Source organism: Monomorium pharaonis, chromosome 9, assembly GCF_013373865.1.
Source record: "Monomorium pharaonis isolate MP-MQ-018 chromosome 9, ASM1337386v2, whole genome shotgun sequence".
Taxonomy (NCBI): Eukaryota; Metazoa; Arthropoda; class Insecta; order Hymenoptera; family Formicidae; genus Monomorium; species Monomorium pharaonis.
This window is the reverse complement of record NC_050475.1, coordinates 10,744,155-10,761,311: the sequence shown is the minus strand read 5'-3', so window position 1 is coordinate 10,761,311 and position 17,157 is coordinate 10,744,155. Positions and strand designations below refer to the sequence as shown.

At 38.0% G+C, this 17,157-nt stretch overlaps 1 protein-coding gene across 1 annotated transcript; it reads right to left on the bottom strand.

Moving 5' to 3' along the window:
* Positions 1–554: 554 nt before the first annotated feature.
* On the bottom strand, positions 555–5,897 carry LOC105836322 (protein PXR1). The gene is made up of 5 exons (XM_012680268.3): positions 5,514–5,897; positions 3,075–3,348; positions 2,701–2,972; positions 1,454–1,688; positions 555–1,194 (listed from the first exon to the last, which is right to left on the bottom strand). The coding sequence occupies exons 1-5, from the start codon at positions 5,706–5,708 to the stop codon at positions 1,133–1,135; spliced, it is 1,038 nt and encodes a 345-aa protein (XP_012535722.1). The 5' UTR covers positions 5,709–5,897; the 3' UTR covers positions 555–1,132.
* Positions 5,898–17,157: the final 11,260 nt, after the last annotated feature.

Here is a 17,157-nt window from a genome sequence, read left to right as displayed (position 1 = left end):
GTTGTCACATACATTTGTATGACTTCTACTATCATGAATTTAAATAATATATTACCTATATCCTTTCAAAAAACTTATATTACTGATGTATTTAAATTAAAATACACTAAATACTACAAGATAGATACTGGAGCGTTTGAAGCAAAAAATTATCAGTCAGCAAGTAATGTTATAAAAAAATATGATTTTATTAAAATCCCCATTTACACATCAGCAATATAAGCTTATCATTTTCAAAGATTGTCCTGTATTATAAATATTAACATAAAATGTACTTTCTATGTTTGCTTTTTCAATCATTTATACATATAGAATATAAGACGTCGACAAAAAAATTAGTACTTAAGTAATTACAAAATATAAAATATTAACATAAAACGTACTTTCTGTGTTTGCTTTTTCAATTATTTATACATATAAGATGTCGACAAAAAAATCAATACTTAAGTAATTACAAAATATAATCACGCATGCAAAATTATTGTTAACAAAGAAATAGTACGGTTATACAAAATATTCTTGGTAAGATTATTAATTCATAAAACTGTAAGGTATAAATGGCATAAGTATCATTTATAACATTCATTATAAAACATTTTATGATACAGATTTAACACACACACACACACACACGCACACACGCACGCACACACAGGCGCGCGCATACGCACACACACGTACGTATATGTATATAGTTATAATTATAAATAAAATATTCTATAATTAGAAAAAAAATATTATGGACATGTATAAAAGTATCTACGAAATCTAATGCGTAAGGATGGTGTAGTAATTATAAAAACTATGAGTTATGCCATTCTTAAATGCAAGATATTGCAGACTACAAGAAATGGAAGGAGGGTAGGAAACCGTACAAAAAACTTCGTTCTATACATGCTATTCTCGCGCGATCATTCGAGATCATAACTAAAAAATAATAATTGAACAACTTAGGTTCGATAGATATTATGTACAAGGGGAAAAAGGAACAATTTAGTCAGGTGGCAATTAACGAGTCACTTAGAACACACCTGATTTGTCGTTAACGACAAACGCCTTTTAAACTGAATGGAATTCTCACTCTATCCCCTTTCGCAAGGAGCAATATCATTAATGTTATGCATAATTATCCTCAGTTATCTTTACGAGCCTTTTTTTTACTCTTCTTCTGTGATTTTGCTTCTGTCCAAACATCTGTAACAGAATTATAAATCTTAAATAATATTAAATAAACAATTCGGAAATAGTAGTAATAATAACAGAAACGAGAAGACTACGTCAGTCCATCATGTAGATTTAAAGAGTTGTTCTGTAACTTTTGTTCAATTTTTTTTCTTTAGGCTTAATATAGTGAACCTGAATCTTTTGGCACAGAGAGCAGACACGTAATTTTTTACATGATCACTATTAAAAAATGAAAACGTCTTATAATTTTCTTGTCAATGCAACAAACCTCCTAACTCATCAAATACAGCAGTTTTCTCTTTATTTTCTACCATTTTATTTTCCTCCACATTTTTAGCTACTTTTTCTGCACTGGCCGGCTTTTTCTGCTGTTCCTCTATAATAGGCTTATTATCTGTCTTTGGTGTAGATGGCACAGAAGCGGATGTATTCTCGTCTTCAGCAGTTTTCTTATTCTTCTTTAATTTTCCAGCTTTCTTCTCCTCTTTATCAATTTTCTCAACCTATTAATCATTTCAATTATTTCGTTTGTAGGCTGTCAGCTAAAAAAATTTTAGAAAAATTCTCTAGCTTAAAAAAAGCAAAGAAGAATCACATAACTTTTCATTCATACATCTTTTAATACAAGAAGGTATTTACATTTTCAAAAAAAAACATTTTCATAAATAATAAACTAAATAAACAAAATATAAGAAATAAAAACGTTGTTATTTAAAAATACCAATAAGTCTTGTCGCTAGTATTATAAAATAAAGAATGAAGATAATAAATGACTTTTTTTGTATCAATGGAATTTGCAAATATATTTATTAAAATTATTCACAATGTTTCAACCTTAAACTCAGGTCCCTTTCAAGCAGCAAAAATTAATCAATTCCATTGTAATGTTCCATATTACCACTTGAACTTATATCAGATATTTATAAGTATAACATACTTATATCAGATAATATTAACATAAAACATATACATATATATATATATATATATACATCAGAAATTATAACATTAAAATAGTATTTTGCAGAAACATAGCAAGTCCGTGAATCTGTACCAATAAATTATAACCTCGAATACTGAAAAATAACAACTATAAAAAAAAAGTTAAATATTAATAGTTAAAACTTAAAGACTCACAAACTTACAAGTTTCTGACCTCAATTGCATGTGTTTCATATAAAATTAAATATTTATTTAAAAGTTATTTAAATATATTTTTTATAATATATTGATAAATAGTGATTAATATAATATTAAATCAAATAGTGATTAATATAATATTAAATCAAATAGTGATTAATATAATATTAAATCAAACTTATAAAATTGTTTTATTTGCAAAATTACTTGAAACTTTAATGCTATTTATAAGAAAAATTATACAATCAAAAAAATTTTTAATATTTAGGAATGCTTATATATAGATAAACTATAAATTTATTCTCTAAATTTTTGAAGTTCTTATATTATATTAAAAAATTGCAACTTTTTTTTATTACTAATATAAAAATATACCTTGCTTTGTTCCTCTTTTAGCGATTCTTTACTTATCTCCTCATTGGAAATAGATGTAAGCACTACTTCTTTTTTCTCCTTCTCTTTGAGCTCCTTATTTTCAGTTTCCTTAGCGATCTTGTCCTTAACCTCGGGTTTCTCTTGTTCCTTCTGCTTGGCCTCATTTATCAAATCAGTCTTCTTAGATGTTTTCTTATTTTTCTTTGACGGCGATTCTTCTTCCTTCTTCTTGTTTTTCTTATCCTTACGTGAATAAGCCTGCTCCCAATCTCCTGTTTTCAATTACAGTATTAATTGATAACAGTTCCAAAACATAATTGTACGAAGAAAGTACATTTTATCAATTTATATTAATGCCATGTAAATCTACTAACCATCATCAAAGTCCACTGGTTTTTCCTGGAATAAGTTCTTTAAATTCTTCTTGTTTTTCACCTGCTCTACTTTGTTCTCCTTGCTGACCCTAGTTGAAAGCTGCTCTTTTTCTTTCTTAATAGCAACAATCTTGTTATCTTCTTGGTTTTGATCTTTTAATTTACCATCAACATCATCTCCTTTGATGCCCCTTTTAGGAGCTTCCGCTTTTAGAGCTAACGTCTTCTTAATTGGACTTGTTTTCTCAGATCCAATTTGTCCATTAACAGTTTTCTGTAACAAAATATGTAAAAGCACTCGATAAAATTCTGCAATTCTGTAGTCTAGTAGAGATCGAAGTTTTTTGATAAATCGAATCGAGTCGAATTAAATTGTTAAAATTCTTTGTTCAAATCAAAATCAAACTAAATACATAAATTTTTATCCGAATTAAATCAAATCAAATCAAAATGTTAAAACTTAATTAACATTATAATTAGATTAAATTTTAATTTTTTATAAGTAACAAAAAAAATTTATTGCAAAAAAATATCGATTGTATAATATAGAACTCATTTTATATTAAATATCATTTTATAACATGTTTCAACATATGTGATTTGTATTTAAAATATTTGTATAGTTCAAATTTAACAGAATACAAAACATGCATTGACAATTTATAAAATCATAATTTTAATAATTTTAAATCATATAATCACTATTATTTTTTTGTAAAATCAAATTTGATTTGATGATTGATATATGCTTATTTAAATAGTTCTACTGAAGCTCTTTACTTAATAGTTTTTCTACTGTCTATAATATACATTTTTTCTAAATGATATTAAATGGAGTATGTGCTTTTTAGTCAATTATTATTGTCAATAAATAAAATTGTCAGTCAATAAAATTGTTGTAAATAAAATAAAATTTCTTAAACGGAACTTTCTAAAAATTCTTTCTATCATACATGTGGTACCTGTGGGTATTAAGGCCTAACTAACTTACATTTTAAATAAAATAAAAAACACTAAATATAATCAACAATATTTATTATAAATTTCTTTGGAGCTTTATAAACAGAAAAAAATAAATATCACAACTTCTATCAAAAACAGAAAAAAATTCAAAAAACACAAATAGAAATAGAAAAATAAAGCCTAATAAACTTCCATAAATCTATTATTAATACAAAATAAAATTTGAAAATTTGAGATCATTTATAATTAATTTATCATGTCCTTATACCTCATTATCTTGCCCTTATACCTATCCAACTCATTTTTACTCATTTTATTTTAGGAAATATACTTTTTTGTAACAAAATTTTATTATTTAAAAGATATGTGTTCCAAAACAAAACGTGCTACTAATGAGACAATGCAAAAAGGTGCAATACTGAGAACAAACATGAATTTGTTAGAGCCTGCGTAATGTATTTGTGAATGAATAAATTGTTTTATTCATTAGGCAATTTTAAATGTTTTCTGATTTTTAGGCCTTATTAACTACAAGTACTTTGTATGTCCATTTTAGTTATTACATACTTAATTATACAAATATGTTTTATTTGCTTAGTATACACATTAGTTGCAATATAACTATTTCAAGATTCTTCGGTTCGTATTCTAAACTCATACTTATCGCTAAATGCACCTCTAAATGTGCCAATCAACCAATAAGATGTCATCTTAGGTATATTTAGGGTATGTTCGAAGAGACACTATTAGCGCTATCAGCATCAGTTTATCCTTGTTCTACTTTTAATGAGTAATGAAGATGGACTGATGCTGATAGCGCTAATAGCGTCTCCCCGAACGCATCCTTAGAGGTACATTTAGCGATAAATGTGAGCTCAAAATACAGACCTTCATGTATAATCCCTACCTTTATGTTCTTTCAAATTTAAATGTATAAATCAATCGTATAATTTTACAATTGCAAAACTGCTTTTTCTGAACACAGTTAATTTCAGTATCAACCTGAAATTACGCTTGAGCATCTTAAGAAAGTGAAAAGAATTCGGTATCATTATATTATCGTTACGCAGCTATTTTGTCGTATATAATATATGCAAAGACAGTATAATGATATCGACACTGTCATTAAGTTACAGAAGAGTTTCGGCGCTAGATACTCGCGGCAAGAATGCGGGAGCGATATCTCGGCCATGTCGCCGAATCAGTTAACGGAGAAGACATTCTCATCATCACAGTCTTACGTTACAATATGCGGAGAGGAAAAGAGAAAATACCATGCAAATCACCCTTTCAGATTAGAGGGACCAGCTGATTAGCAGGTGTGCGTCGACTCGCATGCGCGCGCGCACCCATAAACGAGCCACCATATGGTGAGTGAATACGACATGTTTATGGGTAAAAAAGGTGCGAGGCGTAAAGGAAACGGAAAAAAGGGAAGAGTGGTCATCAGGTAGCTGCCAATGTCGTTTCACTAACCTTCTCGCGGATCTTGCCGCGCTTTTTAGTGAGCTTCCGGTCCGCGTCAGAACTCACAGAGAGTTGCGCGAACGGCGGCTGTTCAGCCTTCTTGAAACCGAAGACGAAGACGAGGATAGCACATATCAATACAATACCCACGGGAATCGCGTACGCGTATTGCGAATGCTGTAGCAGTAAACCGACGTGATCCATGGCGGTGACGTTGCTCGAGGAGGCAATGAGCGTGATGACTACACCAAATGACACTGTAGTACTGTACACGTATCCACGAAAGATGACGTACGGATGCGGTAACGGTGACAACGACGACGATCACGACAATTAATGTAGTGACGTAGACGAATCAAACGGCTGACACGACACGGCGTGCGAAACCAATGTACTCAAGAACGCAGCATGTGCTTTACGCACCCTAGCAAACGCGGAGCGAACTACTTGGTCTGTTCTTTCTAGCTGCATTGTTGCACTGGTGCAATAAGTTAGAATGAGAAAAAATATACTTGTCTTACTTTTGGTCTGTTCTTTCTATTTGCACTGTTGCACTGGTGCAATAAGTTAGAATGAGAAAAAATATACTTGTCTTATGCTAAGACTCCATGTATGCGGTGAGCTCCGGCAAACGCACGCGGTGACCAATCAGAATTCAAGCGCTTGCTGTGACTTGCCGGAACCACAGTTTAGCTATAACCAGTTACGACAGTACAGTCGGAACCTTTGATGTTTATGTTACCTAGTCACGTGACCATCCGCCATGTTTTGGATTGTAAGAAAGCGCGTTATTCAAAGATATAAAACAAAAAAAGATAGTAAAAATATTTCTTATGATTCGTGTCAAATTGTTATTAAAGAGATAAGTGAATAAATAAAAAAAATTACAGAAAAAGTTAAAAAAAGTTAAATTCTGAAATGAGGTTAAACAATAATAAATAAATGGATTTTTTGGAAAACAAAAAAATTTTATTCCTGCGTTTCGTCCAGATATGTTTATACACATGACACAGGAAAATCCACCTTTACTAACTTTACTCATTATTATAATTTATTTCAAAATAAATGATTATGAAAAAAACACTGAAGATGATCTTCATTAATAATCTTTTTAAAATAATATCTAATTAATATCGCTTAATATCACTAAAAAATTATTCACACAATATAACCTCTAACACGCAATTATCACATGTCTAGCTCATAGCTTCGTACCGCGTGGCTCGCCATGTCCGCCATATTTTAGATAGTACAGTTGACGCATGCGTCGTAAAATATTATACGAAGAATTTCGCTGACTGTCGTAACTGGTTATAGCTAAACTGTGCCGGAACCCGACCTGCGCCTAGTTGCTGATTGGTCACCGCATGCGTTTGCCGGAGCTCACCGCATACATGGAGTCTTAGGCCGGTATTCATAGTCGGATCTTATATTTAAGATCATCTTAAGTACTGTCTTAAGATGCCATCAACCAATCACAGAGCCGTATTAGCATCTTAAGACATTGCTTGAGACGATCTTGAAATAAGATTTGACTATGAATACCGGCCTTAGCATTACTTTAACTTATTGCACCGGTGCAACAGTGCAGCTAGAAAGAACAGACCATTTAACTTATTGCACCAGTGCAATAGTGCAGATAGAAAGAAGAACAGACCACAGACCACAACTGTCAGGGTGCCGTCACATGCAGCGTAAGGGCCACCGCACAAGATTTTTCGTAACACGTTACGTTACGTTAAGTGCTCCATAAACTTAAGTTCGTACTTAAAATTAAACTTACATCAACGCACAAAGAAACGTAAGTTTAACGTAAGTTCTTAAGTTCTTACGTTAAGGATTTCTTTGTGCGTTGATTTAAGTTAAATTTTAAGTACAACTTAGAGCCACCGCACAAGCTTTTTCGTAACACGTGTTGTGAGCGTTTGCTCGTTTTGGGAATTCTTTCCCGTCGGTAGTTGGGATCGTTCTGCCTGAAGGGTTGGGACCCAAAGGGAGATGGTTCGGCTCGGTGTATAAGAAAAGGAAGACGCTTCTTACGTGCTTGTTCGTTGTCTTTATTTCTGTTTCTTGCGCTTACAATCAGCTGTGATGGTGTTAGGTATCACTCGCGATAAGGTGTATAGTACGCGACGCGGCTCGGACGTTGTTATGTTTTTCTCTCCGCTCGGTCACGGCGTGGTCGCGTTTATATATTATGATATGTGGCACAATTTCGGGGGCCAGTGACCGGGCGTCGATAGCTTCCGCGAGGCTAAGCGTTTCGACATCGGAACGCGGTAGCCTTGCGGTTTGATTTTGCAGCGTAGGGCCTATTTCTAGGGCGATACGAACTGCTTCCGAGTGCGCTGTTGTAATCTCACGGAAGTTAATTGAGGCTTCCGTGAGCGCGGCGGATTCTTGTGCGTCTTTCGAAAGAGGTGCTTCTTGCAACGTCTTTCGAAAGATGCGTGTCGCAATTTTAATAGATATAGTTGTAATCGGCTTACAACATCCCTCCCCCGTTAGATAAGAAAACGAGGGTGCGATGTTTTCGCTTACAACTTTGTTCTCAGATGACAACCTGCTTTGTTAGGCCTTGGTGGTTTGCTAGTTTGTTTTGTATATATCATGTAAATCATGATGGCTATTATGATTAAAGCGGTAACGCCGCTGGTTGTCATTTTCGACGAAGGAAAAAAAAAAAGGCTCTTGGTTAATTTTTGGTTTTTTTTTTTACATGCACCCAAGAGTCTTTAGTTGTTTTTTTTTTTTTTCAGATTACACGCTCGCTTGGGAGATGATTCGTGTTACAATATTTGTTGTGGTTATGTATATACATATATTGCTTTTGTATCTATCTTATTTATTACATTTGTTTTACAGACGATAAAGTATTTTTATAATTCGCAATAGCGCTGGTACTTATTAGTGCTAACTATTCGAGAATCTCAGTAAGTCGTTTTGTTAAGGCGTTTGTCAACTTCGTCTGTTGTGTATGGGTGTTTGGTTTTGGATTTTGTTTGTGATTTTTTTTTTGTGTGTAAGTTTTATTAGTGTACCATTTTGTTGTGTTCTTTCTTTGGATTATTTTGGGATTATACTTGAATCTTTGCTTGGATCTGCTGCTTGGTGAGTCCTTTTACTTCTCTATAAATAACTTTAACCGGTTCGCGTGTACGCGTAAGGTCTTTCGTTCCATTTTTATTGTATAGTTGACGTCATTATTTTTCTCAATTATTTTGTACGGTCCGATCCATTTTGCGTCTAATTTTTTCGATCGGCCGCGTCTTACGGTTTCGTCGAAAAGTAGAACTTTTTCTCCGACCTTAAAAATTGCTGGCTTTGATTTTATATCGTATTGCTTCTTCGCCTTTTGTTTTTCTTCTTGTGCCTTTTCTTTTGCTATTCTGCTTGAGGCTCGCAATTTTTCTCGTAGCTCCTGCGCATAGTCGTCGTAGGAATATGTCAGTCTAGGCGGTTGGTTTAGGGCTGTAGGTAAAGTCGCTCTATGTCCATATATCAATTCAAAGAGGGTGAGCCCGGTTACGGTATGTGGTGTCGTATTGTACGTAAACATAGCGTACGGTAGCCACTCGTCCCAATCTGTTTGATCGGTATTTATGTAGTGACGCAAATATTCTGCCAGAGTCCGGTGTGATCTTTCCACTGTTCCGTTGCTCTCTGGGTGATATGCAGTAGTTTGCATTTTTTCGATCTTCAGCAATTTGCATACGTTCTTGAAAATTTCACTTGTAAAATTCGTACCTTGGTCTGTGAGTAGTTTCTCTGGTATTCCGTGTTCAAAAATTATTTTAGTGGCAAATGCTCGTGCCACTGTATTCGCATCCTGACTTTCTATCGGGATCGCCTTGCTGAATTTCGTAAGAATATCTTGGAAGGTCAAGATATATTTATTTCCTGTGGTCGTTATTGTTAATGGTCCCACGATATCCATAGCGCATTTTTCAAATGGTTTTTTGGGGGTATCCGTTATCACCATAGGCATCTTTGTTTTTGCTTTTAATTTGTTTTTCTGGCAGTGTTCACATTTTGCGATGTAGTCTTCCACATCTTTCGTGATTCCTCGCCAATTATGGTCCAATCGTATCCTTTTTAGCGTACGTGCGATTCCTTGATGCCCTCCTAGAGGAGCGTCGTGATATTCATATAATATCTGTTCCTTTTCTTTTTCCGTGTATTTCCGGTTTGTTGTTTCTTCTTCTTCTTCCTCTTCTTCCTGTCGGTTTTTATCTTCGACGGTATTTACGTGCTCCGTGTCTTCTATTACGGGGTGTCGGCTCAGTGCATCGGCATTGGTATTGCCTTTGCCTGCCTTGTGTATTATCTCGTAATCGTATTCGGCGAGCTTGAGTCTCCATCTTATCAGACGAGATCCTGGATCTGTCACATTAAATAGCCATACGAGTGGCTTGTGATCCGTAATTATCTTAAATTTTGTGCCGTATACATATGGTCGAAAATGTTTCACGGCCCATACGATCGCTAATAATTCTTTTTCGGTCGTATTATAATTCTGTTCTGCTCGATTCATTATTCTGCTTGCGTAAGCGATCGGGCGGTCTTGGCCGACGGTGCCTTGAGATAACACCGCTCCTACCGCGTAATCTGACGCGTCGGTAGTGACGAGAAATTCTTCACTGAAGTCCGGATATTTTAATACCGGTGCGGTAGTTAATTTTATTTTGAGTGTGTCAAACGCATTTTGTTGCGTGGTCGTCCATGCGAATTTTTCCCCTTTTTTTGTTAACATTGTTAAAGGTTTCGCTATTTTTGAAAAATTTTCAATAAATTTTCGGTAGTACCCCGCTAGTCCAATAAACGCTTGCACGTCCTTTACTTTTGTAGGGGTGGGAAATTTCTCCACGGCGTCCAGTTTTTTGGGATCGGGTAAAATTCCGTCCTCGGTGATTACGTGGCCTAGGTAGTTCACCTCCTTGCGCATGAACTCGCACTTCTCCGGCTGGAGTTTCAAGTTACTGTCTCTCAGCCGTGTTAACACAGCGGCTAGCCGTTTGTAATGCTCACTCAGGCTCGGCCCGTAAATAACAATATCGTCTAAATATACTAGACATTTGAGACCTTGTAAACCCGTTAAAACTGAGTTCATTAGGCGTTGGAACGTCGCGGGGGCATTCCTTAATCCGAACGGCATTCGATTGAACTCGTAATGCCCGTACGGTGTGGAGAATGCCGTCTTCCCCTTATCTTTTTCTGCTACTGATATCTGATGATATCCGGCAGCGAGATCGAGCGTGGTGAAATATTTTGCATTTCCGAGTTGATCCAATATATCTGTTATGTTCGGGATCGGGAAAGAGTCTCCGATTGTAATTTCGTTGAGTTTTCGGAAATCTACCACTACTCGGAATCTCGGTTTTCCTGTAGCGTCAGGTTTTTTCGGGACGACCAGTAATGGTGCGTTCCATTGGCTTTTGCTTTGACGGATTATTCCTTGTTCTAGCATTTCACGGATTTGTTTATCTACTTCCGTTTTTTGTTTTTCGGGCAGTCTGTATGGTCGTACATTCACGCTCGCAGATTCTGTCCTGGTGTGTATCTCGTGTTCCACGAGAGTTGTGTATGTGAGCTTATCTCCTTCTAGATAGAAGACGTCGCTGAACTCTTCGCATAGTGCTTGAATCGCTTTCTTTTCCTCTTCGTTTAAATGTTTTAATTGAAGTAGTTTAATTATGCGCTCTGCGCGAGGTATCGGTATCTCAGGTTTCCATGCATCTCGGATTACGTTCGCCGTGTGGGTATCCGGTGCGTTGTTTATATTTATTTTTTCAATTTCGACACGAGGTAATTGTAGGTCGACCTTTTTGTCGTTTGTATTTATGATACTTATTGGGCACGTGTGATTTTCGGGTTCTACTAGGCAGCTTCCTAAGAATACTCCCGGTGCCATCTCCTCGGAGTTGATGACTCCTAGGGTGTTTACACTCGCTGTGACTTGCACTATCGTCTCGCTCCGTGGCTGCAGAGTGACTCGGCGGTACGGGTACAGCTTGAATTTGGTGTCGCCTAATCTTACTGTTTTAGTCCCATAGTTGCATGTGACATTATTTTTTCTTGTAAAATCAGCTCCTAGTATGCCCTCATATTCTATTGGGGCATCGTCTCGTATGACGTACATCGGATGCTTGATTTTTTTGTCGTGCATTACCACGTTCACGGACGTTCTTCCTAATGTCATAATAGAATGCCCGGTTATTCCGGTCAATTTGATGTGTTCATCACGGATTTTGATTTGTCCCTTCAATGTTTTTAATTTTATTAATGACACGGTTGAGCCGGTGTCAAACAGGAACTCAATCTTGCCCCGCTCTGCTTCGCGTACGGGCAGTGTAATCATGTCGAGGCCAGTGTCGCTGCCCCGTGCATGCTTCACGTGTGTCACACGATACGCATCAGCTGTGCGCGAAGAGCTTGCGTCATCGCTCGAGCTCTCGTCGCTGCTCGCTGTCTCGGCATGCTTAATCATTTTTATTTCCTTGCTCGCTCGCTTGCCGTTTTCTATCCTTTTCATAGTTTTAGGCTTATCGCTCCGGCGGTCATTGTCTTTTTTCTTGGGTCGACCGTGAAGGGACCAACACTCTTTTCGGGTGTGGCCTGCCCTTTTGCAATGGTCACAGTATAGTTCCACTGTGTTTACGAGAGGCCGTCCCTCCGGTCGCGGTAACTCGAACCGGTTAGCGTATCGGCTGCTGCGGCATTCTCGCCCGTCATGTCCATTCTTGCCGCACTTTCCGCATCGCAGAATATTTCGTGCGTACTTGGGGACGGTGCGAGGGTCTTCCTTCCGATTTCGGTTAGGTTCCCTTACTTTTTCTTCGGCACTGGCGCCGGATATCGCGTCCTGCAGCGTTCTGTATCGCTGGGCGCGTACCAGGAGTTTGATGTCTTCATGCAAACCGATCTGGTAGTTATACAGGGCCTGTTCCTTAATATTATCCAGGATGGCTCGCTGTTGTTCGATAGTGTGGTTCTTGCCCTCCTCCATGGACTCATATAGTTCCATGGCGAGCAGGTCCACTCGTCGTCCGAATTCCTGCGCGCTTTCCGCGGGTTTCTGCTTGAGCGAGTTAAACTCTTGTTGCAGATGTGCGGTGCTCCGTTTGGAAAGGTACTCATTTTCGAGCTCTCTTTTCAATTGTTCGAAGCTGTATACATCGCGCGTGTAGAAGTCCATCATTGCCTTACCTTTGAATTTTGTGCATAGGATGGCTTCTAGCAGGGTATGTTCGTCGGCTGGGTGTATGTTTTTCATCGCGTATGTACCGGCGCTAATAAATTCGCGGACGCGGTTTCGCTGTGTGCCGTCGATGTCCGGTATCATATTTCGCGCTTCTTTCATACTCAAAAAATTTACTGTCGATCCGCGCTGATTTCTAATGTCGTTATTCGATCGTCCGTACGACAAATCTAAGGCGTGATCGTGAAAATTTTGGGGTCTCAGGGGTGCTTCCGTCCTTCTCTGATAACCCGGATCTCTTCTACTTAGACCTAATTGAAATTTCAGGTCGCGTAGTTCATGCATAACATCATGCAATAACATTGTTTCTCGTGGCGGGAGGTTCGGATTTATCCTCTGTGCCGGTCGTTCTTCTGCATGGTCATTTTCCTCATGCAGAGAATTATGAAGTCGCAATATTTCTGCTTCGACTTCATTTCGTGGTATATTTCCGGACGCTTCGGCGGGAGAGTGAGCCATTGTCGTGGGACTGGATGTCAGTCGATTGTCGGTCCGATTTCGTCCGTTTAAGTCACGCGTCGTATTAGGTTCGGCGCTTATCAAACTAAACTCGCGTGCGTCCGCTGTGGTTCCCCGTTCGGTGACGACTTGTGTTCCGCGGTCGCCTACAACACGTAGCGCGTGTTGCGTCGCGTCTCGTATATCGCGTAACGCGGTTTCCGCTATGCCTACTGCCTCGTGTTCTGGAGATTCTATTATTTCTCCCGAGGGCTGCTGGCCTTCGTTTCGCGGGCTGTCTCCGTTTTGGGACATTAATTATTTGTTTGAATTATTCAAGACAGTGTGCAGCTCGCATGCTGTATGTCTCGCAGTCGTCTCCCGAGTATTATCGGTGGAGTCGGATTACGCACGGCTAAGCGTCTTATCGCGGTCGCGTGTGTACGTGCTAGAGCGTTGTACTCGAATCAAAGTTTTATTCGCTGATACTGTATTATTGATTGGCGCGTATATAAAATGAAATCTTTTTTTTTTTTTTTTTGACAGGCGTTTTCTTTTGCGGTTAAACTTCGCGTTGCCTCGTTTTTTCGCGCGGTGTCAATTTTCTGCTGTATTATTATTTCTTGATCGCGTTGCCCTTCGCACGGGACATTACAAAGAGTGCGCAAATATTTGTTACAATTCTGACTTACATTAGTAGAACGGCGCGCATGGCGGTTGTCGTAGGTCAGCTCGCTGGATGGACTGGCGCGTACGGCGTTGTAGTAGGATGTGTTGATTTTCCTCGTAGTCTACAGTTGTCTAGTCGTCGCCCCTTGTTGTGGTCCACCTCTCGTTGGCTAGTCGGCCGTTCCGTTCCCCGGCAGGGAAGCTCGTTCTTCAAGGACACTTAGCACCGTGTAGTGACGCGTTGGCACAGATCTTTGCACTCGCGCACTGAATAACACGATGGTGCTGTCTCAGCTCGTCTTACTGTCGGCTGGTCTTCTTCTCGTAGGATTGTGCTTCCTTCGAGTTTTTTGGATTTGCTGGTCCTTTGTTAGTTTCAGCTTCTTCTATCCGTTTTTTTATGTTTTTTGTCCTTGACGGCTTCTTGAATCCCACCGCTGCCACCAATTTTGTTGTGAGCGTTTGCTCGTTTTGGGAATTCTTTCCCGTCGGTAGTTGGGATCGTTCTGCCTGAAGGGTTGGGACCCAAAGGGAGATGGTTCGGCTCGGTGTATAAGAAAAGGAAGACGCTTCTTACGTGCTTGTTCGTTGTCTTTATTTCTGTTTCTTGCGCTTACAATCAGCTGTGATGGTGTTAGGTATCACTCGCGATAAGGTGTATAGTACGCGACGCGGCTCGGACGTTGTTATGTTTTTCTCTCCGCTCGGTCACGGCGTGGTCGCGTTTATATATTATGATATGTGGCACAATTTCGGGGGCCAGTGACCGGGCGTCGATAGCTTCCGCGAGGCTAAGCGTTTCGACATCGGAACGCGGTAGCCTTGCGGTTTGATTTTGCAGCGTAGGGCCTATTTCTAGGGCGATACGAACTGCTTCCGAGTGCGCTGTTGTAATCTCACGGAAGTTAATTGAGGCTTCCGTGAGCGCGGCGGATTCTTGTGCGTCTTTCGAAAGAGGTGCTTCTTGCAACGTCTTTCGAAAGATGCGTGTCGCAATTTTAATAGATATAGTTGTAATCGGCTTACAACACACGTTACGTTACGTTAAGTGCTCCATAAACCTAAGTTTGTACTTAAAATTAAACTTACATCAACGCACAAAGAAACTTTTAACGTAAGTTCTTAAGTTCTTACGTTAAGAATTTCTTTGTGCGTTGATTTAAGTTAAATTTTAAGTACAACTTAGGTTCGTATGGAGTACTTAACGTAACGTAACGCGTTATGGAAGAGTTTGTGCGGTGGCCCTAACGCGTTACGTTACGTTAAGTACTCCATACAAACTTAAGTTGTACTTAAAATTTAACTTAAATCAACGCACAAAGAAATCCTTAAAGTAAGAACTTAAGAACTTACGTTAAACCCAGTGAGAAATAGTACATCGAATTGACATCGATTCGACGTCGAAATCATCATTTCGATGTCGATTCGACGTCAAATTGATGTCGAATTCATTATCGTTTCTCACTGGGAAAGTTTCTTTGTGCGTTGATGTAAGTTTAATTTTAAGTACGAACTTAGGTTTATGGAGCACTTAACGTAACGTAACGTGTTACGAAAAAGCTTGTGCGGTGGCTCTAAGTTGTACTTAAAATTTAACTTAAATCAACGCACAAAGAAATCCTTACCCAGCAAACACAAAGTTACATAGTTACATTTATGTGTGAGGGCCTTTAGGGCCACCGCACAAGCTTTTTCGTAACACGTTACGTTACGTTAAGTGCTCCATAAATCTAAGTTCGTACTTAAAATTAAACTTACATTAACACACAAAGAAACTTTTAACGTAAGTTCTTAAGTTCTTACGTTAAGGATTTCTTTGTGTGTTGATTTAAGTTAAATTTTAAGTACAACTTAAGTTCGTATGGAGTACTTAACGTAACGTAACGCGTTATGGAAGAGTTTGTGCGGTGGCTCTTAGAGCCACCGCACAAGCTTTTTCGTAACACGTTACGTTACGTTAAGTGCTCCATAAACCTAAGTTCGTACTTAAAATTAAACTTACATCAACGCACAAAGAAACTTTTAACGTAAGTTTTTAAGTTCTTACGTTACCCACCAAACACCAAGTTACATGTAACGTGCTTGTTAGTTGTAATTTCCCACTCAATAATATAATTGCAATATAACACACGTGTTATATTACAATTACATTGTTGAGTGGGAAATTACAACTAACAGGTACGTTACATGTAACTTGGTGTTTGGTGGGTAACGTAAGAACTTAAAAACTTACGTTAAAAGTTTCTTTGTGCGTTGATGTAAGTTTAATTTTAAGTACGAACTTAGGTTTATGGAGCACTTAACGTAACGTAACGTGTTACGAAAAAGCTTGTGCGGTGGCTCTAAGGGCCACCGCACAAACTCTTCCATAACGCGTTACGTTACGTTAAGTACGCCATACGAACTTAAGTTGTACTTAAAATTTAACTTAAATCAACACACAAAGAAATCCTTAACGTAAGAACTTAAGAACTTACGTTAAAAGTTTCTTTGTGTGTTAATGTAAGTTTAATTTTAAGTACGAACTTAGATTTATGGAGCACTTAACGTAACGTAACGTGTTACGAAAAAGCTTGTGCGGTGGCCCTAAAGGCCCTCACACATAAATTGACATAACCGTAACAGTAAGGTTTCGACCAATCACGTACTTGAATTAGCCGGTTACGGCAGGTTACAGTTATGGTCGCCCAATCCGACGCGTTAAAACCTTACGTTATGGTTATGTCAATTCATGTGTGAGGGCCTTAATGGCTCCTGTAATTTTACTTTGAGTATATATACATGGAGGAGGAATGCCAGCACTGAAAGTGTGTCCAAGATCTGTGCGAGAGAAAAAGGTATATCATAATACTTGCTCTTTCTGCGCATACGTCAAACACTATGCTCTAGTTTACACCGAGCACTTGGTACGCGTATCAAATAGTAAATAACTAGTGAATGTGTTTAATCATTGGCTGATCAGCTTAAATTCACTACTTGATACGCGTACCAAGTAGTGAATTTAAGCTGATCAGCCAATGATTAAACACATTCACTAGTTATTTACTATTTGATACGCGTACCAAGTGCTTGGTGTAAACTAGAGCTATATGTACAATGGCCTAGTTTACATCGTGCATTTGATACGCGTATCAAATAGTAAATAACTAGTGAATGTGTTTAATCATTGGCTGATCAGCACATTAAATTCACTACTTGATACGCGTATCAAATGCACGATGTAAACTAGGCCAATGGCTGGCATTGTCCCAGACAGCACCAGGGGCTCGATTCTTGAATTCATTCGCA